The sequence below is a fragment of the Lepidochelys kempii genome, chromosome 6 (assembly GCF_965140265.1).
Source record: "Lepidochelys kempii isolate rLepKem1 chromosome 6, rLepKem1.hap2, whole genome shotgun sequence".
Taxonomy (NCBI): domain Eukaryota; kingdom Metazoa; phylum Chordata; order Testudines; family Cheloniidae; genus Lepidochelys; species Lepidochelys kempii.
The window spans coordinates 23,444,671-23,472,196 of record NC_133261.1 but is presented as its reverse complement, the minus strand read 5'-3'; the positions used below and the strand labels follow the sequence as shown (position 1 = coordinate 23,472,196).

General features: G+C 42.2%; 1 protein-coding gene across 3 annotated transcripts; it reads left to right on the top strand.

Moving 5' to 3' along the window:
- The first annotated feature begins 4,933 nt into the window (after window positions 1-4,933).
- GATD1 (glutamine amidotransferase class 1 domain containing 1) lies at window positions 4,934-23,767 on the top strand. 3 transcript variants are annotated; one of them, XM_073347149.1, is made up of 8 exons: window positions 4,948-5,117; window positions 6,592-6,668; window positions 10,475-10,580; window positions 11,900-12,007; window positions 12,679-12,773; window positions 15,292-15,385; window positions 17,261-17,372; window positions 18,696-23,767. In XM_073347149.1, exons 1-8 carry the CDS (start codon window positions 5,021-5,023, stop codon window positions 18,703-18,705), a joined length of 699 nt encoding a protein of 232 aa, XP_073203250.1. In that variant the 5' UTR covers window positions 4,948-5,020; the 3' UTR covers window positions 18,706-23,767. The 3 variants fall into 3 exon arrangements, with proteins under 3 accessions (XP_073203252.1, XP_073203250.1, XP_073203251.1); XM_073347150.1 differs by having other exon boundaries at window positions 4,949-5,117; window positions 18,699-23,767; XM_073347151.1 differs by lacking the exons at window positions 17,261-17,372; window positions 18,696-23,767 and adding an exon at window positions 16,048-16,142 and having other exon boundaries at window positions 4,934-5,117.
- The last annotated feature ends 3,759 nt before the right edge of the window (window positions 23,768-27,526 follow it).

Genomic DNA, 27,526 nt, shown 5'->3' with positions numbered 1-27,526 from the left:
GACTGTCTGCTCCATTAAGGCCACTCTGTCCTGCGGCCCATGCACAAAGCAACTGTCAAGCCAGCTTAATTGGTGGAAGATGACCTCCGTCTCAGATCCAGGCACAGTGAGCAGTCTGGAGTAGAGGGGAAGGAGTCTCCAGGGCATCTCTACGCTTTGGCAATTCCTGTCTTTCCCAACAGCTCCTTGAGGCTATAGTAGCTGGGTGTAACATAGAGCAGCCCTTTACTCTGGGACCTGCCCAGTGACCAGACAGCCCCAGGATCAGGGGACTGCAAGTCCCCTTTAAAGCCATTTTTGCCCCTGCAGTCCATGCTGAGCTGAGGGCAATTTAGCGGAAACAGAGCTTATCTGGCTCTATTTTACCAAACTGTGTGCTGGTTGTGAGATTGACACAAATTAGAAATTAGCATAAAACCCACCAAACTCATTTCACTTGTAGCCCAAGGCAAGATTTATGCACAAGGGTCAGATCATCAACTGGTATAAATTGATGGAAGTCAATGGAGCAATACTGATTGGGGATCTGGCCACATATCTAGTGGGCTCAAAGGCCAGTGTGTTAGGAATTAATGATCTTTTGTTTCAGAGGTGCTTAGCACCTGCAACTATAACTAAAATCCATGAGAGATGCAGGTGCTCAATGCCTCCACAAAATTAAGCTATAAGGAAGTATGTGAGAGAGAGAAGAGGTGAGAAAGTTAGGTGTGCTGGGAACCCTAGCCTAGTGGAAAGATATATATATGGCCATCAAGGAGGTAATGCAATAATTTAGGAATTAAATAATGATTGCAAAATTATAAAGTAAAGAAACACAAAGAAAGAGTAAACTGAATTCAGACACCAGGATACTCCCTGCAAAGTCCCACTGGCAAACAAAAATTACATTTAGTGGCAGTTCAGGTTGCATCAAGACATATTCCACCCACCTCAAACCTTAAAAAAATGGAAATAAGAAGTAAGAAAAAGAGTTGTGCATTCTTTCCACTTTTGTATTTTGTACAGCACTATCAACACCATACTCCAATGAGGCTTTCAGGGTCCATCTTCAACAGATACGCATAACAAGCAACATGTATACCAACTTCATGAAACTTGTTTTTCTATCAAAGGCTCAGCACATCTGACTGTTGCACATTTCATGCCTTTGAGAAGCTATTATGCCTTAATACTGTTGAGAGGACTGTTAAGGTTTTGTGTTTAAGGGTTATAACCCTCTTAGGAAAAGAAGCAAACACGCCACATATCAGTCCTATGATGTCACAGAATGTGTCTGTGGCTACATGATGTTAGTGAATCCTGCTTTACAACTGGAAGCAGAAAATAATATATAACATTACAAAACAGGATTCCTCAAATAAACAAAATAATAAAAGAAAATGATGTTGTCTCTCTCTCTCTCTTTTTCTTTTAAGCCCATGTGTATTGACACTGATGCTTTTATTTGCTCATGGAATATAGATGAGAATAAGCCTAATGCATGAACATAAATAATACTGAAAAAAAATGCAAATCTGGAAACTGTTACTGCACACGATTTATAGAAATTAGATTTTCTTTGGTGAGATATGCCACCAAAAAAAAAAAAAGATTTTTACAATAAATGAACATCTTCCTCAAAGACTAACCAGTCATTAAAAATTAAAAGCATACAGTACACAAGTGAGGCAATACAGCAGTAGATATGAAGAATGGGAAATATGGTTCTAGGACAAATATTTGTTTAATTAGTTTACAATTCTGATGTTTGTTTTATTGGCTCAATGTAATCACTCAAGTCCTGGGTCCATGAATTTCAGTCTTCACCCTTTCAGCTGCCATAGCAACTTGATAGGTTAGTTCTCTGAGATCTTTTATAATCTCATTATTGTGAAATGTTGATAGCAGCTGCAGCTTCTTAAAGGATGCAGGGAGAGCAAAATGGCTGTTCCTTTCTGTCCCTGTCCCGCCACCCTCCCCTCCAAGAGGTTAATTGGAATATATTAGGAATAAAATACGAGTCAAATTCCAATAAATGAAAAATAGCTTTGGGTCAAGAAAGTGATATTGTTTCCTCCTTGCCTGAGTGTGTGAGATGCACTGCATGATTGACATGATAAAAAATGATAGAGTAATGGTTGCTACGTGCCTTATGGTGCATAATAAGGTATTTGAGTTCAGTCAGATTTGGTGTCCACCATTTAAACAGGACTATTCCAGACTTTCCAAACCTGAGTTTGGAGAATATCAGCACCGGGAGAATTTCAAATTAAAAGCAAATGATTCTTCAAATTCAAGTACGCAATCCTGAAAGAATTTTGCTCTTGAGGTTAGAGCAAGGGAATGGGAATCCCACACTTGTGGGTTCAATTGCTAGCTGTATCTCTTTCAGTGAGACACTTAGGTTAAATACTTTCATATGTGGGTGTCTAAAGGTAGATGTCTAAATCCATATTTAGACATTTAAATAATGTTTCTGATTTTTGAAGAGGCCAAGCACCCACAACTTCCACACAGTTGCAGAAGGGAAAAACTCCAGAGGGTTTGAAACAAGGCTGGCCCTTGGTGTTTTGCTGCCCAAGGTGGAAAACGTTTTTGGTGCCCCCCGAGTGAAGCAGATGAGCTAAAAACAAAAACAAAGTGGACAAGCGGGGGACAAGCAATGTAGCGCTCTGGAGGTCGATTTGTAGCCCCCTGAAGTTGGAATCCAGAAGGACTGCCCTGATCGCCTGCCTCTAAGGCTTTGAAATGGAGAATGCAAATACCTTGGTGATCAGCAATGCTGGGAGAAGACATACAGAGTTAATGACAATTTTTAAAGGGCTTTTAGCAAAGTATCTTAGCTTTGGATTTTAAAACTTGATGCCTAAAGTTAGGCACCTAAATCCATATTTAAACTTTAGGCACCTATATAATTGGCCTGATTTTCAGAGGAATTGACCATCTATAGCTCCGAATGACTTAAACTGGAGTTGTGGATGCTTGGTACTTTAGAAAATCTGGCCCCAGGACACTTATTTAGAGGCCTAAATATGGATTTAGGTGCCTAGCCTTAAGCACCTATGTTTGAAAATGTAAGCCTATGTTATTACAGGGGTGCAGGTAGTGCTGCCTATAGATAAGATTATCTGATACTTTCTATTTTAAGACCCTCTTTAAAATTACTTATAACTTTGCCAAATTTTAACTGTTTGGGCTGAAATTTTCCTGCTGGGTGTCTGCCTCGGGCTGAATTTATTTCTGGAAATTTTCAGCAAAAATAGTTTAGCTGTTTCCAAAGAAAAGGCTAGGGAAAATACCTTGTTTTGTCCATGTTAAAAAATCCTAACAATCATTTCACTGAGAAGCTCTAGCACCTCTTATGTTTTGAAGTAGAAACTGGATGTGGGAAGGGGAGTAGCTCATATCAGATATGTACTTTTTGCCATTCCTGTGAAAGTATGCCCAAAATTCGACCAAGTGAAGCGGCTCTCAAAATCTCAGTTTGCACCTGCCTCCTAGAGACTTTAGAGTTTGCTAAATTCTCTGCAGATTCCATCTGCACCGACTATGCTCCAGACTCCCCATTACAGCTTCTACCTATGATGGGACTCTGCTTGCGGCTGCACCAATCTGTCCCCACACAATGACTGAGCATGCTCCTACCAAGGACTGTAGCTGCTCACCAGGATTGTGGCTGCAAATTGCTGTGGCTACTCTTGGCAGCTAAAGGTTGATGTGGTGCTGGGCAGAGGAACTGAGAGTCAGCCTTTCCTGTTCTTGAGCGTGTTTCCCCTTCCGATGCCCCCCCTCCCCCCCCAGGCAGTGAAGGAGGAAGTTGTCTGACAGTAAGGTGACCAGATGTCCCGATTTTATAGGGACAGTCCTGATATTCTGGGCTTTTTCTTACATAGGTGCCTATTACCCCCCACCCGGTCCCGATTTTTCATATAAGCTATCTGGTCACCCTGTCTGACAGGAACGCAGGGGGAGAAGAGCTGGGCCTAGTGTTAGGGGGAAGACTGGGCTGAGAAGCCAAGGGGTGGACTGGAACTGGGATTTGGAACCACAATATTGGGAGTGGGATTAGAAGCCAGGATTCAGTGGGGGTTTGGGATGAGCAGCTGGATTAAGAGGTGGGGCTGAGGTGTGGAAGGACTGGAACAAGAGGCCCAGAAAGGGCAGCTGGGGGGAGACTGGGACAAGGATCCATGGGGCGTGGATTCTACAGGGTGGAGTTACTGTTTTTTCACTTTGCTTTTTTAAAACCTAGGAAATTACATAACAAACAAAACAAGAACAGCCCCACTTAAAAAGAACATTAAATTTGCAAAATCAAGCCCCTGAAGTTGGGAAATGCGAAAATTAAGGAGTACTTGTGGCACCTTAGAGACTAACCAATTTATAAATTGGTTAGTCTCTAAGGTGCCACAAATCCTCCTTTTCTTTTTGCGGATACAGACTAACACGGCTGCTACTCTGAAACCTGCCAAAATGAAGATTATCGTTGTGCAGCCTTAATTTTGTCCCCTAGCGGGTTTGCGTTAGGCTCCTGTCCTCATTAATTACATGATCACTGGGTTTTTGTCCCGTCCCCCCAGGACCCCAGCCCCTGAGCGCACCGGCTGCCCCTGCTCTGGGGCTGAACCAGAGCTGTGTAGTGATGTACGGGGCATGTGTGTGTGAGTGAGTGTGAGTAAAGGTTCCCTTGCGTGAGGAGCGGCTGTGACACGTCCATTGTGAGTGGGGCTCACTATGCCAAGGGGGCTCCCGCCTTTGTATGGCCCCCACACCTTAGGCCACAGCTCCCCCTGCCCAAGCCCCACAAAACCCTGCCAATGACACCCTCTTGTCTCCCTCCCGCCTGGCCAATGACACCCCCTCTCGGCCCCGCCCCTTTGCCCCGTGGGCCCGGGCGCTGACGGGGGCGGGAACAGCCGTGCGGAGCCGAGCGAGGCCCCTCCCCCTCCCCCTCCCCCTCCCCGAACGGGTGCCGCCGCCGCGGCGCCTGCGCGGTGCGGCCCGGCAACCGCCACTGGGGCCGTCGCCCGGGGCCGTCCGTATGAGGAGGCAGCCGCCGCCGCCGGGCCCCGCCAGCGCCATGTCGGAGCGGCCCGGCAAGCCCGCCTGCCTCATCATCGCCAGCGCGGCCTCCGGGGGTGAGTCGCGGCCCGGGCCGCCCCTGCCCCACTGGGCCCCCGCGCCGCGGCCCCGGAAGGGGACCGGGAGCTGGGCCGCCCCTGCGGAGGGAGGGGGGCCGCCCCGACGCCGGCTTTCTCTGCCCCGGCCTCCTTCAGCCCCGCCGCGGGACCCGCCTCTGGCCCGCCCGCCTTGGCCGCGCCCGTCGCAGCGCGGTGACCGCGGGATCGGCCGGAGCAGGGGCGCCCTGCTGCGAGGGCCGGGGCCCGGCTCTGCCGCCTCCTTCCCAGCCCGGAAACCGCATTTCTGAAGTGTGGCCCGTGGGGTACTTGCCCAGGGGGAGCCCGCGGCGCTCGCTGGCCCCGCGCTGCGCTGGGATGGGGGCGGGGGCAGCGGCGGGGTCCGGGCCAGCCCCCGGGCCCCCCACCTTGTGTTCATGAGGGGATCCAGGCTGTCCAGGAGTAAATGAAGATGCTGGGTGGCAGACCTGGCTGGCAAACTGAGCTTGCCCACGCAGGCTGGTTGGAGAGCGATTTGTATGAATCGCTTCCAGCAGAAGACAGACAGGAACGACGCTAATGCTTCAGAGGAAGGTTGGTTTGGTAGTTCAGGTGCTGAAATAAGGCTCATGAGATGGGTTCAATAATCGGCTGGGTCAGACGTGCTGTATGACCGGGTCCACCCTGATTCAATTGGCCTCGATAGTACTGACCCCCCCACTTGGTAAGGCAACACCCATCTTTTCACTTGCTGTATATTTATACCTACCTACTGTATTTTTCACTTCATGCATCTGATGAAGTGGGTTTTAGCCTACGAAAGCTTATGCTCAAATAATTTTGTTAGTCTCTAAAGTGCCACAAGGACTCCTCATTGTTTTACTCTGTGAAAGAAGCTTATTGGAACCTCTCTGAAGGTGAGATATACCTGAGTTCATTAAAGTTTGTGAAAGGCTCAGCTACTGTGCTGATGCAGATTGTAAAAATACCTCACTGTCTAGAACTGGCTCTGAGCAGAATTTAAGATTTCTATAATTAGAGATACGTGTACAGGCATGATCCTTTCCCATAGTTCTTTATCGTGCTACGTCAGATGCCAGGGAGTCATTCTTTTAGAAATTTCTGAAGATGGCACAGTCAGTGCTGTTCCTTTTTTGGAGACTGTTTCAACTAATTTTTCATTGGTTTGGGACTTCGGATTTTGCTGCTCTCTCTAATTCCTTGAACACTGACTCTGCCTGTACTGTTCCTGTTTCTCAACAGCGTTAGAAAATGTAATGCTTTATTAGAATACTAACATCAAATATAGTGTGTGAAAGTATGATGCATTATCTTTGTGAGTATTTCTCCTTGTGTTTTTAAAAATGCCCCTAGGCCATGGGAGCTTTTAAGTGACCCGAAGATTCATTTAATACTAGTTGGTGAAATATGTACAGTGTAGCTGGGTTTAAGGTATGATGATTCTTTCTTTAAGTTGTCCAACTCTGTTTTCCAGGTGTGTCTGCCCAATCCTTTCTTCATTCTTTTACACTGGCTAGTGCTGCTTTTAATCTACAAGTTGCCACTCCAGGGGTAAGTGTGAGAGAACAGGAATTGACATCAGTACATACTATGATGATCTGAAAACAACCAGTTCTGCATTAATGTATAAACTAGTAATAATGAAAAAGTATGGTAACCCTTCGTTGAGAGAATTCTAATAATCTTTACAGATGAAGGCCCTTGATCTTTAAACTCTTACATACATGCTTAACTTCACTGAGAATACTCATGTGCATAGAGGTAAACCTATGCATAAGTGTTTGTAGGGTTGGGGTCTATGCTGGTACACTTGAAGAGATTCTGTATTGCAGTTCTTATTTAATAATAATTATAAAGTCCTTTTGATTTTTACGTTCTAAAGTGGGGTGGGCAAACTACGGCCCGGGGGCTGCATCCGGCCCTCTGGACATTTTAATCTGGCCCTTGAGCTCCAGCCGGGAAGCAGAGTCCAGGGCTTGCCCTGCTTCAGCCAGGGAGCAGGGTTGGGGGCTTGCCCCTCTCCATGCTGCCGTTGAAAGCAGCGGCATGTCCCCCCTGTGGTGCCTATGCATGGCTGGGAACCACGGCCAATGGAAGCTGCAGGGGTGGCACCTGCGGACGGGGCAGTGCACAGAGCTGCTTTGCCACGTCTCCGCATAGGAGTCAGAGGGGGGACATGCCACTGCTTCTGGGAGCTGCTTGAGGTAAGCGCCACCTGGATCCTGCACCCCTGACTCCCTCCTGTGCTCCAACCCTCTGCCCCAGCCCTGATCCCCCTCCTGTCCTCTGACCCCCTCTGCCCCAGCTTGGAGCACCCTCCTGTACGCCCCAGCCCCACCCTGGAGCCCGCATCGCCAACTGTAGCCCTCACCCCCTTCCGCACCCCAGTCCCCAGTTTCACAAGCATTCATGGCTTGCCATACAATTTCCATACCCAGATGTGGCCCTTGAGCCAAAAAGTTTGTCCACCGCTGTTCTAAAGGATGTTTCCTGAAATACTGCAAGAATTTTAAAGGGGATTTACAAAGGGAAAAAAACATGGAGATTGTGTTCTCTTTTGCTTCTTTATGTTGTATAAGGGAGGTTTGAAAAGTCAACTTCCTTCTCCCCTTCTCATCCCCTCAAAAAACCCCATCAAAATCTTTTGTTGCTTGTTTTGCGTATGACATTTTGGTCTTTCCTGCTCTGGAAGATTCTGACTAGAGAACTAGGAAAATGATGACATCATAAGAATCAAGATAGTAAAAATTGAGCAATAGAAATGGGAAGGGGTTTTTATCAAACTTTAAAAAACTGTTTGACCCAGATTCTTTGCTGCACCTAGTTTCTGCTTAATACAGCCAGGGGAAGCCCTCAGGGAGCCTGTTGCATCTCCCTGATTCTCAGGGTTGAACTGTGCCTGTCCTGGTGTAACTTAGAGCAACGGCAGCTCTAACTTGCATTACCTGGCAACAGTCCACTGTGTTTACTAACCCAGCTGGGTATAGCCATATGATAACCAGCTCTGGCTATGCTCCTCTGCTTCTGTCCCTATCCTGGGGCGACAGGAGTGAGTGAGTGTGTGTTTTTGTTTGTGTTTAGCATAGGAGGCAGGTATACCAGGTTTGCACCAGCTGAGAGTTCCTGTGCAACAGAGGAATTCTCAGTTGTCAGATCTGGCTGTTTTCTATATGGCGCAGAGCGATTGGAATTCCTACAGAAAATCTGACCCTTTGTGGTTTTTGCTAACACTTTGACCATGTTCGTCATTGAAGTTAAAGGACGTCTTCATTAAAGATTCTTCACTTTCATTTAAGGTGTTAAAACCTTTAATAAAAACATTGTGTATGCCTGCACAGGAGCAAGGCCTTAAGTTTTGATATTCAGTCTAATATTTCCCTAGCTCAGTTGTGTGAATTATTGGAAAAACAAACATGCATATGATTGATTGCAAAGTACCCACTCAAATGGATCATAAAAGGACAAATAAGCAACTTTTACATTTAGTGTGGCAAAAAAGTACCAATGTAACACTTCCGTTCAGTTGCAAACAATGAAAAGTTGCTTTCCTGCAAAGTTAGAAAGAAAATGACTCACTTTCATTCTGCACTGAGATTTTTGTCTTATTGCCTCAGATACAAACAATTAAACCAAAATAAAATGTGCTGATCCAACTATCTCTAAATGCATGTATAAAAACTAATAACACAGAACTGATTAATATTAAACTAAAGGGACACTTTCCCCAATACTGTTCCATCCCTGTGCTATGTTTACCTTGCTCATCAGGCAAAACCTGGAGTGGATAGTTGAGCCTTATGTAATGTCCTTTGGGCTTATTTAAAAATTTTGTATTCATATAACTTATTTTGATTAGCAAGTTTTTCAGAAATTTCTAGATGGGTTTACCGTAAAATACATCAAAATGGATAACTACATACATCAGGAGGTTGATACTAGGAAGTAAATCTGCTCACCTCTGGGTCAGTAGTTCAAATTTACTGCAGGCTAACAGCTTCAAAATTACCATCTGACAAATGTTTGATGTTTTCTCTGTTTCTAACAGACTGGAATTCAAATTTCTGACATCACTTTTGAGAGATTAGTAGTTGTTAAATCTAGTTGCTTGTTGTGGCTTCCTCACAACAAACAAATGCAACATGTACAATTGTGGTTTAAACATAATTTTCCAATAGTTTTAAAAGCATATAAACATGACTCACTACAAAAATTAAAAAGACCCAATTGTGTAGAAATTCATGGAAGAGTTTTTGTTCTGTAATAGGCAGAATAGAGTGAAAAAGACTTTTCATGGAAAAATTCACATAATTTGTCAAATTGACAAATATACAGACATAGTACTGGGAGAGGCCTTTGTCTCTGGATCACCAGTTAAAATCCTGTCCATGACAGAAGTGACTGAAAATTATTACCATTTTATTACTGAAACAAGTTCATTTCTAACAGGTCACATAAATCTGCCTCACAGTTTGGCACTAAACAGTGCTCTAATTTGTGCCTCTAAAAGGCCAGGGATTAACTTGGCCCTGGAAGATGAAATATCCTCTTCTCAAATAGAGGCCAGGTCTACACTAATAATACTTTGCCAGTATACCAGGTTTTGCCAGTATAGCTTATTTCAGCCACCCTGAGCAAAATAAACAATACTGGCAAAAACATGTCTACACTAGAGGCTTTTGCTGGCATAGCACTCCTGACAGATACATCTGTTCCAACGAAGGTAGTTTAGACAGGGGTGAAAGTAGTATTAAATTCTTACCAGTACAGAGGCCCGTTGCTGGGCCCATGGAAGGGGCGGAGCCTCAGGCAGAAGAGGCAGGGCTGGGGGTCAGCCTCCCACAGCTAGCCCATCTGGGCTGTGCCACCTGGGGCTCCAGCCGCTGCTACGGTAGCGGCGGCGGTGATTGGGAGCTCTGGGACCTTTTAAATCACCGGTCCTGGGGCAGCTGCCCCTTTTGCCTCTTCCCACTCCTCCCCTCACCTCCCATTGGTGACCCTGCTGGTAGGGTCCCTACCGGCAGGGCCGCTGACGGGGGCAAAAGGGGCAGCGATGTTAAAGCGCTGCCGTGGCTGCGTACAGGCCGGTATCGGCTTCTTACCGGTATACGATACCGGCCTACTTTCACCTCTGAGTATAGACCTCCTGTTAGATATGGCTTCTTGATTTCAGGATTAAGTCATCTTGGAGAGAGAAATACCTTTTCTGTGAACAAAGAAAGAACTTTTGGTTGCAATGAGCACTAAAGTCCATGTTAAAAAAAAAAAAAAGAAAGAAAGAAACTCCACACTTAGAAACAAACTAGACAAAAAACTGTGCACTGAGATTAATCACTGTCTTTGAACAATGATTCAACTAGGGGAAGTTAATTGACTTTGTTGATGTGAATGAGAGCAACATGCGTTGGATACAGGACTTCCGTATGAAATCTTATGCAAATCCTGCCAAGTTGGAGTCAATTGATGGTGAGTATCTTACATGTCTTCCCCTCTATATTGTGAAAACAAATGCTTCTGACTGTTAAATCTTTGGGAAGAGGAGAGCAAAAAAAGTAATGTTTTTGGAGTCTGTCTGTATGCATAATGGGCATCACTGTTATCTTCCCACCCTAATTGCTCAGGCTATTCCCCCTTATAGTTTCCTGGAGAAGCTGCATCATCTGTTCCAAACAGACTGCGTAAGTAATCACTGAGACACAAACTACAGGACGAGATGCAACTATAAAATGTATTTTCTTCTGTTTTTATTGATGTGTGTACTGAGCACTGTTCAGGCAGAATATGCCTAACAGAGGACCTTCCCCCAAGCACTTACAATAGCAAGGCATGTGGATGCAATCCAGTAGAATACAGGAAAATTATTGAGTGTGTTGTAGCTAGATGAACTGGGTCTTGAGAAAATTTAGTAAGGAAGAGTGGGAAAAGGCTTATCGTATGCTAAATGATAGGGTTGTTCATGAAAGAAGGTGTAAAGTCAGGAGTGGGCAAAGAAGTCAAAAGGATCAATAAGAAGAGAAGCTCATACACTGTGGAAGGAGCATGAGGGGCTGTAAAGTCAGACTGAGGAACTGATGTAGGGAAGAAGTGAGATGGGGCAGAGCCTTGTTGGAAATGAGGACCAGGAGCTTGAATTTGTCTTTCTTATCATGGATTTTGCCATGCATTTCAGCCAAGATATGGGGCCTGTCTAGGTACTGCAGTGGGCCTCTACTGCCTAGTAGAGATTGGGAAGAAGCATTAGGCTTGAGATGTCTTTCCCTTGATTGAATCAAAGTTGTGCTAAAAAATTCTCGCTCTTAAACAGAGGTGGGTGGGGTTTTTTTTGCATCTTAATGTTTTTCCTAGCATGTCATGAGCAAGCAGTCAAAATGTTAGACTGATAAAAAGCCAATATTTTGGTGAGATACATTTGCCCCTGGAGAAAGGGTATACTAAACTAGGCATACTGTTAACTGTGGGGTCGATTAAAGGGCTTCTGCTATAGTAGAAGGAAGAATGGTAAATCTTTGGCTTGTTAGGAATATCTCTTTAGAAGCTTCTGATCTTTGTAGGCCTATATACCACAATATAGCTTTCTCCTTCCTGAGCGCTGGACTTTATAATAGATATTTTATTTTTATTTAATTTCTTTGGTTTGTTTTTTTACATATTGTAGTATGTGACTGACTTCTTTTGTGGAGTATTTTTTGCTTTGTCAAATAAATTTTGAAAAGAAATCATGCTCAGATACTTTTGCCCGTTAATGTTTATAGTCCAAACTTGTATTATTCTCTCTTCCTGACTAGGTGCTAGATACCATGCCCTGTTGATTCCTAACTGTCCTGGGGCTTTGACTGACCTTGCAAACAGTGGATACCTAGCTAGGATATTGCAGCACTTCAGCAATGAGAACAGTAGGTAAACCCTATTGGGGATCTTTATTTTGTTTTAATAAAATCCAGAGTCTGTACTTAATTCATTACTTCATTGCTGGTCCATACAAAAGTCTATTTATCTTGCAGTGAACACTTGTAGGCATTGTAGTGGAAGAAGTGGTGATGTAGCTAGCAAACTTCAAATTATTTACACAACTGGAAGAGTGCAGCAGCATCAGAACTTTAAAAAATAACAAAACCTTCCTTGTGGAAAGAGATTAAAAATAAGATCTTTTGAGAGAGAGAAGAGAATTCCTCTGCCTTACCAATGTCCAAAACTGGAGTGATGCTCCCTGTGAGTCAGATGGAACTCTTAGTTCATAGCCAGTTACACAATATTCTAGAGTCCTCTTCAATAAGATCCTGATCCTGCAAAGAATCGCATGTGTACTTTAATTTAAGCACTTGAGCGTGAATAGTCCTGTTGGAACTACCTATGTTAAGCACATGTGTAACTCTGAAGGATTGGGCCCTAATCTTGTAAATTGGTGCACAGAGAAAACAGTAAAGCCAGAGTCAATGCAAACAATGTCTCATAACATTATTTTCAGAAAGGTAATATACAGTAACTTAAAGGATATTATTTTGGCTGTTGTAACTTTCAGGGTATTTATAATTAAATTAATTTCTTAAATCTATTTGTTTTTTAGAGCCTATTTGTGCTGTGGGACATGGAGTTGCTGCTTTATGTTGTGCCACAAATGAGGATAAATCCTGGGTATTTCAGGGATACAGCCTGACAGGGGTAGGTACCGTGAAGCAAACTCCTCCCAAAGTGAGGATTTCACTGTGCGTGGGGCAGTGTAATTCAGTGTGGTAGTGCCAGGGATTTTGGCGTCGTCATAGGTCTTAAGAGACTTTGGTCCAAATCAAAATAATCAATCTGATAAGTTCAACAACTTGTTACTCAGGAGCTGAAGGACTGTCATTGGCAAAGGGTGCTGTAGGCCAGAATGGTGAGCTGTGTAGGGGCCCAAGACTGCATATGAGGGCTCTGCTGTAATTCAGCCTTGTTCTGGTGAGTGCTGTCAGTCTCAGTATTTTATAAATACCAAATGAAGGTGATAAAACCTCTAAACAAATTTGCCATAGTGTGTCTGGCTGATAGTTCATGGCTTTAAATGTCCCTAGATACTATGGTTATTCAATTTGGTGCCATAACACTGCTTGTGAATTTTATTTCTGTGAATGATTTTTAAATGTTAAAGGAATCTAACTCAGAAAAGAGCTATTTGTACAAACTAAAAGAAATTCAAATTCAGGCTGCTGCTATTGATCTCTTATCCTGTTGTGCCGCTAGTCTGTAATGTCTCAGATCACCCACAGACTGTCACGGATTTATGCAGGATCTATACTCATTTATCAATAAAATGCATAATAAACATTCTTAATGCAACTTTTGTAGTTGAAAATTTACACACAGAGTCAGGAAATTTAAAGTTATGGTTTCCACAGAAGGTGTAACACAGACTCCTTGTGCATATATATTTGATATCACAGCGTATGCTGATACTTTTAATGTAATATGTGCATTGTGGCCTAGTTATGGTCATTAAAGATGCAGATTTGTTTAAATTGATGATGCAGTTGTACACTGAAATGTGCAATCAGACACAAACACCGTGTCCTGCACGGAATCCAAGTAACTGGGCTCTGCGGTATGGAGATCACGACTAGGTGACATTTCAGTGGGCTTAATCTCTTGCATGTTGTTTACTGGATTCAGGCATATATTTTCTGCTGTTAAATTAGTTGTCTGTATCATGCTCTTGTGTGAATGGAGAAGTGGGAAGTTCCTTTATATCATGGTTGAATGGGCGGACCCCAAAAGCAGCACAGTGGAGAGCTATCTTTTTACATCCCTTTAGCCAGCACTGCAGGTAAAAGTGCCACAGCAGTAGCTAACAGAAGGTAGATCGCTCATGGGACAGGGCAAAAGGGCTTGTCCAATAATCTAGGTTTTTCATTTAAGAAAAAATGTCTTATGTGTGATGATTTTGTATGCATGAATGGTTGAGTGTGAATAAGGAACTGAAGGTCAGGCTGTGTTTTATTTGAAAGGTAATTTTTCTCACATTTGCACTGAGGTCTTGGATTGGTTCTGTGACCCCCAATGTCATGGTTTGAGAATTGTTAATATACCTGCCTGCCCATAGTGGGTTACTTTCTCGTTAGTGTGGTGTATTTGTTTTAACTTTATGAAGTTCTAGGTTTCAAAAATATTCTCATGTGGGTTCCATTAAGATACAAAATGATAGGAAAACTAACTTATCCGTGTGAGTAAGCAAGCAGATGTAATGTACAATGTGTCAGATTGGAATAGCACCAGGCTTTGTGGTGTTACAAATCATGAGGTGGTGTTCAATGCCTTTTAGCCAGAATTACAGAATCCCAGCTAAACATCCTAGTGGAGAATTTCACTGTAGCTATAAAATGGCCCCAAGCATTTCTAGCTTTTTACAAAACAGAGTCTGTAATTCCAGTCCGACTTATCATGCTTTGTGGGTACAAAGCTTTGCTTATCTCTTCATGTAGGTGATTATGCTGGATTTAATGCTGATGGAGGTCAAGTAACAAACTTTTATCAGAGAGAGCTTGCTGTTACCATTATTGCAAAACAACTTGAAAGTAATCGATTGGAAATTTAATTAAGTGGAATTATATTTATAATTAGAGAGCTTGAGGGTGCATTGGTATAATGCAGTTCTCAGTCAACTATTGTTTTCTCAGAAGCTTCTCTCCTGGTTTCTGGGCATGATGTTCTACTCTTTCCCTGACACTGGAAGACTGTTTTCACCTCTCATTATTTAAGATTTGCAGAGACTGCAGAATCAGAGAAAGGGAGAAGAGCAGAAAAACCCAGGACATCCTCTAGGGACATTGCTTTGCTATTCTAATTAAGTGTGAGGTTCTCAGATGGTACCAGCACCAAATCCTAAAATAGAAGCCCCAAATTCTTAGTCATGTACTGTTAGTGCCACTATGAGGTACTTGTGTGCTTAACCTTCCTATGCAGACTGAGATTGACTCCCATGAGAATTTCCAGTTTGCGCCCTAATTTGGATATCTGTAGGAAATTGGATATTTTGGGGTTTTTTTTAAGTACTCCAAAAATAACTTCAGTTGCATGTTTTTATTAAAATTTTTGGAAGAAGGAAGTGGGTAGAAGAATAGATTGTGACAGAATATTTTCCTCATTGGTTTTGCTTGGATCTATCTTAGGTAAAAGCTAAGCAGACTTATCTCATTCTCCTGTTTTTCAGCCCTCTGTGTATGAGCTGATAAGGCAGCCCAGTTTTGCCAGTTTGTCCATTATTGTGGAGGACTTTGTGAAAGATTCTGGAGCTACCTTTAGTGGTACGTCACTTTCTGATTGTTAGCCCTTCATGTCTTATGAATGATTGGTGGTGGTGAAATAGCTTTTATTCCTTTGCCACACATGTGAGAAGGACCATTGCAGAATGTGCTCTGTTACACTCTGTTAAATTACAATGCAACACATGCTAAAAGACCCTGGAAAGTTAAAAATGTTTTAAAATCCAAATTACTTACCAACGTTAGTAATAATATCTAGCAGGCTGGATTGTGACAGAGCCCTATGTGACTGCACAGGAAAGTTAGTACCATAGCATCCACCTACACAGCCGTATTAACACACCTCTGATCTTGGGTCCAGTTTACATTATTCAAGCTTAGTTATGCATAAAATTGGTTTATTGACTGTTTTGATTTATTGCTTGTGGGCTGTCTTTGAACAAAATACCAAATCAGTTTATCATTAAATAATATAGTCTTTTTTCCAAGTAATATGTTTTTGTGAATTGCAGTGTAACAATTTGACTTTCAGTTGCAAAGCCTCAACTTCTGTAATTTGTGAGCACCAAAATGCATTAACACACAAAATTCTGAGCTGAGTCTGCCACTCTATCTTGAATGCTGTAATTCTGCTTCGTTATTGCTGAAGGCTCAGAAGAGTGTTTCATTTTGCTGAATATGCCATATTTATTGTTATACCCAAGATCCATGGGGAGAATGAAATAATACGCTGTAGAAGGTTCCAGTCCTCTGTTACAATTAAGCATCTGTCACATTCACCTTTGGTATCCGAAACTAGGGAAGAAGCAGGAGAGAGAGAGGTATAATTTTTTGAACTCTATACATGAAAAATAATTGAGAAACCCACAATATTTAAGCCACTGGGTTTATTTGTAAACAAAACTGCCAAGCTTTGGGCTGATGCAGTTGAAACAGCTGAGTTAGAAATTGTACAAAAGGGATTTATAATGGAAACAGTGACAGACCCTTAAAGAACAAACACTGCGTGCACTCTTTAACAAGAAAAAAAGAGATGCCAATGTCTCTTTGAACTGCCATGTACAATATGGTTATTTTTTTTTCCATTGCTGCTGCTAATCAAGCTTTTTGTGTGTTTAAATAGCAGCTTTCCCCTTTCTAATTAGCTGCCTCTTCCAGATTAGTTCAGTAATGATATTCCAGCATCTGATGTCACAGTCACTTCCATGGTGATTACTTGTGATGTCATACAGATTTGGCTGAAGCTTTTACTGAGTGGATTGAGCAGCAGGAGGAGTATGTTCCGAGATAAGCCATTTATTCCTATCCACGCATTTGGATTATCATCATCAGTTGTCAGGTAGGGGGTGGAATACAGACAAAGAATGACAGGTTAATGGAATTTCATAAAATAGTACTTTAAAAAGTTTGATCAAGGACAAAAGACCAAAGTGGTTGGTGAAATACCAACATGTTACTAATGAATACCAGTATATCAGGGTATTTTCACTGGACAGAAAATCTGTATCATTGCAGGCTCTTTGTAAGGCAGTGATTGCTAACCTTGGTTTCTTACATGAGGGGTATTTATAATGCATTGCATGGGTGAATGGAAGTTAAAGAAATGCACTTCAAAATTTGTTTCCCAGGATAGCCTCGTGAAATACATAGGGAACTTGATAGAGGACTGGTACAAATAAAGGGCCAATCTGACAATCATTCCATGCAGGGAATTCTTGTTGAAATCCTCAGGAAGCTTTGATGGTAGGTCAGGTTTATCTCTACCTTGTAAACAGCTCGGCATATCAGTTAGTCACCAAACACTATGTCTATTTGAAATAGTTAACCTCTGTACTGCAGTCTCATTGGATGTGTGAAATCGAAATTATGAAGCAGTGTCCACTGACATCAGTATTTGAATATTTTTCTCTGATTCAGCCAGCAAGCCAGATGCTGTACACGTAGTTCTGGACAGGCACCTTGTTACAGGACAGAATGAGAATTCCACTGTTGTAGCTGTCCAGAACCTTATTCTTCTCTTCAATGGCAGGTGAGGAAATATGCGTAAAGCACCATGGGAATGGATTCTTTGATCAGAAATATTTACGTTTCAGGAATAACTCTGAATAGTGCCACAAAGAAGACCATTTTTCTGATATAACAGGAGAAGTACGAGTCTTTTTAAATTGCAATTTGCTTAACTACATGTTTTGTCTCTTGTGTCTTTTAATTTCCTTTTACTAACAGCATTTTTGACTTACAGTTATTGGGTTTGAAATGCACAGCTACACACACAGACTGATAAAGGGAAATATGGAATTTGGGATCACTCAGTCTTTTCATTAGGATAAATTAATCTTTTATGTGTAAATTCTTAGTGTCACAGTTTCAGGGGAACATCATCTGTATTCTTCTCCCCCCACCCCCACCCCCCATGGTCCGCTCCAGGAGTTCCCAGTTGGGTATCGCATTTCCAGCTGCCACGTGTGTCTGGGCAGGGACCCTTGTACCACTGCCTTCTGACCAAGGGGTTTTAAGGCTGCATAGCTCCCCCACCTGACACTGTGATATCACGAGCTAGCCAGTATGTCTAAAAGCCAACACCTGTGCTTTGCTTTCCCTCTGAGGGCTATGAACGGTATATTGACAGCAATTAGAAATTATCACACAGCTCTTGCTAAGCAAGCACCTTTATTATTAAGGTAAAAGCATTACAGTCAAAACATAATAAAAACAATACACAGATTTAAACATACCAGGAGTCACCCAGGGACCCTTGTAGACCAAAATCATTCCAATCCTTTCACAAGGGTTGGGGGTTCCCCATGGAGAGAAGCTCCTGTCCATTTGCTGAATCAGAAAGAAACCCAGTGTTGGTTCAAGCTCATCCTTTTATACCAAAAGCCATTTCTTTGTCTCTTAGTCTCTGGAAAACTCATCATAAACCAGGATATGCAAACCACCATGGGGACAGTACTTTTCTAAAGTTTAGTCTCAGTGACTCCACTAAATCACCACCCACTATTCTTAGTTTCTGTAGGAGTAGAACACAATCATGCATAAACGATTTGTAAATTTACTACAATGTCCTGCAAAATACTGCATGGGATTGCAATATCTGTCACACTTAGTACACTTTGAGCTATGATAAGTTACTATTTGGGCAACTCCATATATTTTGTATAGTAGGAATGAACAGATTTCAGATATTTGTTGTTAATAGGTTGGTGGTTTAATTTGTTTCTTGGATTTGCCAATATGAAAGACGGCAAATAAGAAAAATCTGAGTGGGATTAGTTGAATATTGGTGAGAAGTTCCTTTCCAGCTGTGGGCTAGCTAGCCATGTCATGCTGTTGGATGTGTTTCATTCAGCAGGAAATGAAGGAGCAGGCCTCCTTGTAGCTGGGATAGATGAAGAGCCAGAGAGACTGAAGACTTTGTCTGTGAATGGGATGTCTTGCTGATGGAGAGGGCCATCAGCACTTCTGTTGACTCTGTGATCGTGAAGAGGAAGTACCAATGTACATGCAGAGTGGATAAAACTTGTGAACAAGAAAGCATTTACGTGTATCACTCCTTAAAGATGATCCTGAAATAGTCTCACTTCACTTTCTGGTAGTGAAACTTTTCTTTCAGAATTTCTCCCCCCGCCCTTGAAAAAAGAAGTTTCCTACATTTTACATGGGAAAACATCCTAAAAAGAGCATTTATATTTATAATACCAACACTTCTCCTTGCGCTAAAGGGTGGAGACCCCACTCTAGGGCGATATAATGTCAGCCCTTAGTTGGGAACCTGGTAATTCAGCTCCATAGCAAAACAGTTCTGGAATGCTCTCAATTTAGGTCCATTCATTTATCAGCTGGTGCCTGTGGTTCAGATCTCAAACTCCACAATTAATGCTGCATTGAATTGCAGTTTGAAATCTATTCTAGCCCTCTGTTCAATGAGTCATAAAGTTGGCTCCAGACTCTCTAAATGGATTTTTGAAAGTGAGACAAATTTGAGATATAAAGGAAAATGCTTAGATAAATCCTGCATGAGTGCAACTGAACAACTGAGTCTGAAGCAGCTCACCTTGGCGATACCATTGACATAATGTGCTCTTTTCTCATTGTGCACTTCTGTAAAAAATCTGCTCAAAGGTTGTTTTAAAGGACCCTCTAAAAAGTCCTTTGCAATACTGTTGTGTGCAGCATGTATTATGAATTTGTATTGTTTGGATTGTTAGAAATATTGATCTCTGGCAAATACAGTGCAATTGTCTGTTCTTGGAATTAATTTTATTACAGAAGTAAAAATGAATTTACTTGGACCAAATAGATTTCATCCTGTATGTAGTTTCTTAGCAGATCAATGACTCATTCTCTTTGCATTTCATATTGAGCATATCATTTGTTCCTTTCCATCCATTTAAAAAATGAAAGGGGACAGTCAGACCACAAAGAAGGGTTTTCCCTCCACCTTAGTCCTAACTATGCGAAAGCTGTTGCCGGAAGGTGGATGCATTCATGGGTGGCTTTTTTTTTCATGACTGAAATTGAGACCACCCTTTTCTGCAGTATTCTCTAGGGAGCCGAACTCATAAAGTTTCTCCTGGTTATGTTCTTCCTTAAAGGGAGCATCAGATGCTGTAATCATAGTCATCTGGCAGACCAGCCTTGTTCCCTTTTCTGAGGGGAAATGTTTATTAGCTGTACTTCCTCTCAAAACTGCTGTGTGAGCTTAAATAATTTGCCATGGGGTTTCTAGGATTTCTGGCTGTGTTATAAACTGAATCCCTGTTTTCAGATTTGCACTTGTGATGGAAATGTTGGTTAAATCTTCATCCCTGTCAGCTTCTGTCAAGGATTTTCTTTTAGTTTTTTCTCTGCTGCCAGAACATACATCTCAGCTGCAGTTTCAGTGGACCATCCAGTGAAATGATGTGGAACATCTATTTCAGTAGCATGTAGAGGCTCAGACAGAGGCCATGTCTAGACTACAAAATTAAGCCGACCTAAATTACATCAGCATACAGTCGTTGTAGTAATTATATCGCTTGTGCATGTTTACACTTTGCTACTTAATGTCAGCAGTGCATGTCCTCACCAGCAGCACTTGCACCAATTGAACTATCCTTGTGGGACAGCTTCTGAAAGCCAGCAACAGTCGATGTAAGCAACACAGTGTCTACACTCACACTGTGTCAGCCTAACTACATCAACATTGACTCTACGCCTCTCGTGAAGGTAGAGTTAAGTTGATGTAGCAGGCCAGTTACGTCTGTGGGAGCAAAATTTTAGTGTAGCTGTTTACATAGGTCAACGTCAGCTGTTTTGTGTCTACCTAACTCTGCAGAATAGACCAGGACTGAGATTGGGGCCCCACTGTGCCGGGTAATGTACTCTCACAGAGTAAGAGAGAGGTTTTGCCCCAAAGAATTTACAGTCTAAATAGACAAAACAGACAAAGCCCTATCCACTAGACCAGAGGTTCTAAAACGGGGAGGCGGGCCCCTAGGAGGGGGGTGTGCATGAGCAGCTTTCGTGGGGAAAAAAATTTACTGTGCACACTTTACCCACAGCAGTGAATAATTAGCAAAGCTGATTCCTCCAGACATCATAGTTCCTCAGATGGCGCTGTGCATATTGATGGATTTCTGTTAACCTTGTATTATACAAAGTCGTTGCCATCTGTATGTTAATCTGTTTGCTACAACACGGCATGCACGTTTCATTGTAAGCATCGACCACAATCACTGTTTTGCTTTTGCTCTTATTACAATGGATCGTTGGCTCTGTTTGGATCAAAGCCTTAATGCTTTTAATATTTAAACGAGAGCTGCATATTAGGTGTGGTGGTGGTGTTTTTTTTATTGATGTGTGTATTGTATACTTGTGTGGTGAGAGGAGGGGGCATAAACTACTACAGACACAAAGAAGGGCGCGATCAAACAAGTTTGAGAAATACTGCGCCAGCCTACGCTGCCTCCCATCTCTCTCTAGAATGTTCCCAGCTTTGATAGTCCATATTCCTGCCTCTTCCTTCATTCCCCCACCCCCATTTAAAAGCAGTTGAGAGAAATCTAGTTCTCCAAGGGCAGGAAACTGAAAGTTGCTCTCAAGACTGCCAATCTTTTCTGCTTTTATTTTTCTGAATTGAAGCATTTAGGGGCCAGGAGAGAAGACTTGTAATTTCACCAAGTCTGATTTCACCCAAAATTAGAGTCCCAAGTACTATTTTTTCCCCAATGGCAGCTTGAACTACAAGTGTGATGGCAATAACTTGTGGTTTTGAAAGCAGAAAGTGAAACATAATTTAATTCAAAATAGTTTTTAAATTGGATTTGGGTAATAAACTGGTTCTATTTCAAGCTGTGCCTTGGGCTTCCTACCTGATTTTGTGCAAACTTATTAACATCTCCGTTCCCCATCTGGAACAAGGGACTTGTTGCAATCTCATGGGAATGCTGAGGCTTGATTCCTAATTGGCAATGTGTTTGGTGAACCTTGGATTGAAGATGCTAGATGAGCTCAAAGTATTAAAAAGGTAACTAACTCTCCATCATAACACTTTCTGTTGTAACTGCTTATGTATTTCTTTTGCCTCTTGTGACTATCTACTAAACCTTGTGTGCACCTGTACAAAGAAGTTTTCCAGGTTAATCATTGTAAAAAATATGTATATGTTAAATGTACTACCTAATATTTTTGACGGGACTAGATGAAGAGGTGTCTTCCCTATTTTTCATTATTCCCTCTTGTGTGCCCTTTTTCTTTCTGATCTAAATAGTCCCCATATTGGAGCCATTTTTATTGCAAAACAGGGAGTAGGCATTTCGTGGCCTGATAGGTGATGCATAATGTCTATTTGAACTGTCTGATTGAAAAAAGAACATTGGCTGTTTGTTAGTGACCTGATTTCTAAAAGCAAAGCAAAGCAAGTGATTTTGAAAGGAAACCCTCACCCTAATATGCATGGTGGACGAGCAAGTGACAGCCTTAGAAATTATAGTGACAAATAGTGAACAACTGATGCTGACGCTGTTTTTAAAAAATATAGTTTTCATACAATGTGACCAGTTTAAACTCAGGGCTGGTCTACACTAGAAAGGTTGACCCATCTACATTGCTCAGGGGTGTGAAAAATTCACACCCCTTGAGGGATGTAGTTAAGCTGATGGACGGCCCAGTGTAGACCGTGCTAGGTTGACGGAAGAATTCTTCCATCAACCTCGCTACCGCCTCTCAGGGAGGTGGATTTACTACTACAGTGATGGAAGAACCCCTCCTGTCACTAGTGAGTGTCTACACTGGGGTGGAAAGAATGTCAGGCTGTCTTACAAAACATATCCAGAGAGCATGTTAGCTTTGGGAGGAGCCTTCCTGTTCTTTGGTCACTGGATAAAAGTGCAAGGACACTTGTTTCTGCTGAGTGGAGCAATGAAAGGGGTAACAGGATGAAAAAGGGGGTAAAGGTAACTCTACAAAGGAAGTTGTAGATAATGTTTGCCTCAGACTTCTTTAAATTTTGGAAGAAATCCTGGACTGAGAGAACATTGCAGTGATTTCAGACGGTGAAATATATTTGATTTATATAGAAATGCGGCTCCTGTATCATTGCATTACTAAAGTATGTTGGGGTGAACATTGTTACAAAAGTTAGTGCCATCTATCCCTTCCTCTCCCTCACACATGCCAGACCACAGAGAGCTGATGTCACTTTTAATCGGCTTCTGTCTCATGACACGCTATCCGGTCCCATCGCCCCGGACTGGCTGATAGTCTCAAAGTTACAATTTTCATAATCAAAGAACTATTGGAAAATGTTTTCAAAACATCAGTACGTCTCTTGAATTTGCTTCTCAAATGCATATATATGTTATGTTCTTGGCACCAAAACTACTGTCATGTTTAACACTCCATTTTGAAATTAGTTAAATGCAAACAAAGTTGAAGTACCGGCACAGAGAAAAAAATGAAAGGTTAAGTCATTGTTATGTGCCCAGCTGTTGGAGTATCAGCTGTCACTCATTTAGTCCCAAAGTTAGTCACATTCCACACAAATTTGACATCCGCCTCATTTTATTGTTGAAAGTGTATTTACATCAGACATGAATAATCATGAAACTGAGGTTGTGGAAAGAGTATCACTAAAAAAAAAAAATCCCATGACATTTTAAGTTTCCTGTCTGAATAATTTTTGTCCCTTTTTGAATCTGCCACACCTTGTGTTATGCAGAGTATTGTTCTGTGTTTGGGTCTTGGCAGATTGAGAAGTATGCATAGTAGGCATCTCAGCTCTCACATCCAAGCAGACCTTTATTATGCGTGTCAAGTTTCCCTCAGTGGAGACTTAAGTTTGTCCCTATGCTTCACAAATGGCAAGTGTACTTTTAATGTTGTAAAATGTCATAAAACCGTGCCAGTGTCACTCTAAAGAAAAGACTCTCACATTCTGAACATTTCTGCTGTTTTTTTTCTTATTTCTTAGAGGGGTCTTGTTCTTACACTTGGACTTCACCAAATTGAGAGGTGGATACTACATAATAACCTTCAGTGTGTATTTCCTTCTTTTTCTCAGTTTAAAATTAGACTTGTAATGCCTCTTAAAATCCAGTTTTCTTTTGGCTTAATGGTGTAGTAAAACACAGCTGCAGACCTTGTAGCAGCTCTGCAAATGTAGCAGATACTTCCTTTGGCCAAGGCAGTGCCTCACCTGAACAAAGAAGCTTTTATGATTCCACTGCAATGGTAGTTGAGACATCTGCTAACACTGTAACTGGCCCTTTGTGGGGTGAAGAAAACTGAAATCTTCATAGCCATTTTATTGCTGCTTTGGATCTGGTATGGGGTTAGTTATCAAGTGGCTTTAGAATTCTGGCCATAATGAGAGTATTCTGGCTACTACAGGTGTGGAATATGCCCAGTGAATACACAGCCCTGATGGGGTTCTTTCATACGAACATTATATTTCATAAATGCATTGTCACCCTGCAGGAAGTACATTTCTGGATCATGAGTCATTTAGCTTTCACCCTCTAACATTGCCAGATGCTTGTATCAATTGTTTAAAATTCCTGTTCTCTTTTCTCTGATCTCCCAATATGTTAGGCCCTATATAAACATATAGGAAGGCACTGTCCCTGCCACAAGGAGTTTACAATTTAACATGACACTGAAGGGTGAGAGAAATGGTCAAACTGGAAATTGGCCATGGGTAAAATTATCAAAAGCTCCCAAGTCACTTAAGAGTTGAAGTTCATTTTCAAAAAGTGACTCAGGGCTTCTCTACACCCACAAGTCGTACTGCTCTCTAGTGTGGAGACAGTCGGACCAGAATAGAGGAGCTTTATACCAATATAGCTGTTTCTGTATGAGAATAGCTTAAGCTCTCCTGGTATAAGGCACTTTTATACTGGTATAACTCCAGCCACACTCGAGGTTGTACCGGTAAACTGGAATCACAGGAAACTATATCTGTTAACTATTTCAGTTAAGGGAGCGATTTTTTTTTTTATGCCACTACAAAGACTGGATAGACCAGGCTTTGGGCACTGGTGCACCCAAGTGCCTAAGTCACTTTTGAAAATAGGACTTCGGTGCTTTTGAAAATTTTACCCTATGCTTTAATACAGTCCCAGGTTATATTTTAATTATAAACTCTCCCAGTCTGCCCCTTCTGCCTAAACCCTTTTTAATTGGATTATTTCTTGTAAGTGGTACGTTAGAAGTGCCTCTTCAGGAAGGATTTAAATTAGTGGCCTTACAGAGCAGCTGAGGAAGTGCCCTCTGCACAGGGTGACATGGCAGAGAACTTGTCGTGGGAGTAAACAAATGGAGCACTGAGGCTGGCATTGGTGGAACGGAGAGCTCTAGAATGAGAGAGAGAGGTGGCTGCATAAAAAGGAGTAGGTTAATGCCGAGCCTTGATTAAAGAACTTCGTATTTGAAATGGTGGAGGAGGGGAGGCCAGGGAAGGATTACAAGAGGTGGTGACAGGATGACGTGGGGGGGAGGGTGTAAGGAAGCTGATCTTACCAGCTGTGATTTGTGGGAACTGGATGTGCGTGATGCCCCCCTTGTGGAGCAGGAGGTTTCAATAATTGAGGGAGAGAAATTGACTCCATGAAGCAATTGACTTAAGATACTGTAATGGCTTGTCATTAAGAATTGTTGAGATATGAGGCCTTGTCTTCACAGGACAGTAAAAGGTGTGTTAACTTGAGTTGACTAACTTGAGATAAAATGCTAGCAAAGACAAGGCAGTCTGTAGTTTCCACCTAAGTTAGAAGGTCACGTTAAAGAATGCTGCTGTAAAAATCATTTTCCTAGCCTGTTGCTTTGACTGTGTCACTCCTCTCTGTTCAGCTCTCCATTGCCTCTCCGTCCCCCCTCTATCACAGGAAACGGAAGTTGCTTGTCTTCACTTTCAAGGCCTATCCCTGGACCTATCCACTTTTAATCACAATCAAGATGTCAACTCCTTTGATTAACCAATGATGCCAACCTCCATTGCCCACTTACTACAATTTTTCAGATGCACCTTCTGCTTTCTCCCATGCCGGCCTTCGCACTTGGGAAGAACTCCCCATAAACATCCACAAAGTTACTGATTATCCTCCCGCAAATCCCTCCTTAAAGCTCTCCTTTACCATGGTGCTTACAAAAGACTTGACAATGGGTAGGCCACTTGTGTGGTGATACCCCTGCCTGTCATACTGACCAGAATAGCCTCATTGTTTCCTCATACTCCCCTATCTGTCTCTCTACCCATTTGTGGTCTCTTGCCTTATATTTTGCTAGTAAACTCTTTGTGGGGAGGGACTGTCTTTTTGTTCTCTTTGTATAGCACCTGGCACAATGGGGTCCTGATCTATAATTAGGGCTCCTAGGCAGTATGGTAATACAAATAATAATTACAAAGTGTCTTGTCTTCTCGAGGATTTTACCTTGAGTTAGCTAACTCAAATTAAGAATGCACCTTTTTTCATCGTGAAGACAAGGCCTGAGAAGTTCCTCATAGAAATGGTGGATACAAGCAGGTAATCAGACAGAGGGTCATTGAGAAATATTGTGGGGCTTATGGTCCAGGCTCAAAGGCCAGCCCATGATGCTACAGCTGAGAGGTTTGGAGCTAACAGATTTTCTGGAGCCCTGAACTCAGGTTAGATTCTTGTTGTCTGTGGAGGTGGGACTGGGAGTGAGCAGTTGGAATGAGTGAAGAGAAACAGAAGGCCGGCAACTTGGTACAGGGCTGGAGTGGCTCACTTGAGATTTCTGCAAAAGAGTGCTGTCTGTGTGTGGTTTGTTTGTACCACTCATCAAAGAAACTGAACCCTGTGTACATTTTATCAATAAACAGACTACAGCTAGAAAATACCCTGACCCTGATTCTCATCCATATGGGCTTGCCTTTAGGCGACCTGTTGGCCCTAGGGCTAACAATACTGTATACATGAAGTAGCTCATGCTTTCAGGGTGGGACTCTGGAGTCTGTAGATGCAGCACATGCTAGTGTAATTGTCTCACTGTGGCACAGCTGAATTCACATCGCTTGAAAAATGGAATATGTGATGGACAAAGCAGTTGCCCACTCTTTCCTTTGCGAGCCTGTGGCTTGGAGTATCTTGGTTTTATATTTTCTGCAGCTGATAACTCCCTCTCTTTCTCTCTTTGCATTTTGATACAATCATGGATCCCTTGATATGTATGTTGACGTTTTTTAAAACTTCTGATTTTTTAAAATGTTCTCATGGAGAAAAGAGGGAAAATCCCCAAACTGATCAACTCATAATACCCGAGTCCCTACACACATGCAGGGTGGACCAATAGGGGTGGGAGGAAAACCATGTTAGCAAGGTTTATCCATCGCTGAGTTCCTAGCTCTCATCCTCTTACTGAAAAACAATTTACAAATAAAAATTAAATTGTCAGTGGATGACTGTAATCTTTATCAATCTGGATGAAAATAGACCTAGCTATATTCTCTGTAAAAGCCTGCCTTGTAAGGTTTTTGAGTGAGAGAGAGAAATAAATGATATCAGTGAGCCTCACTGATTTCTTTCCAAAATGAGTAGGTACTCGTTGAACTCACCGCAAAATCCAACAGCTTTGAAGATGATCTTTCTTGCTTTGGTCCAAGCTTACATGTATTTTGTATAAGCTTATGTAGCCCTGCATGTTAATTTCACCGTTGGTTCTCCAACTCTTCTTAAGCAT

Coding starts and splice junctions, on each gene's coding strand:
- GATD1 (XM_073347149.1), top strand. CDS start 5,021: ATGAGGAGGCAGCCGCCGCCGCCGGGCCCCGCCAGCGCCATGTCGGAG. Junction 12,774..15,291: donor AGGGATACAGCCTGACAGGG/GTAGGTACCGTG, acceptor CCTGTTTTTCAG/CCCTCTGTGTATGAGCTGAT. Junction 15,386..17,260: donor TTCTGGAGCTACCTTTAGTG/GTACGTCACTTT, acceptor TCTCTGATTCAG/CCAGCAAGCCAGATGCTGTA.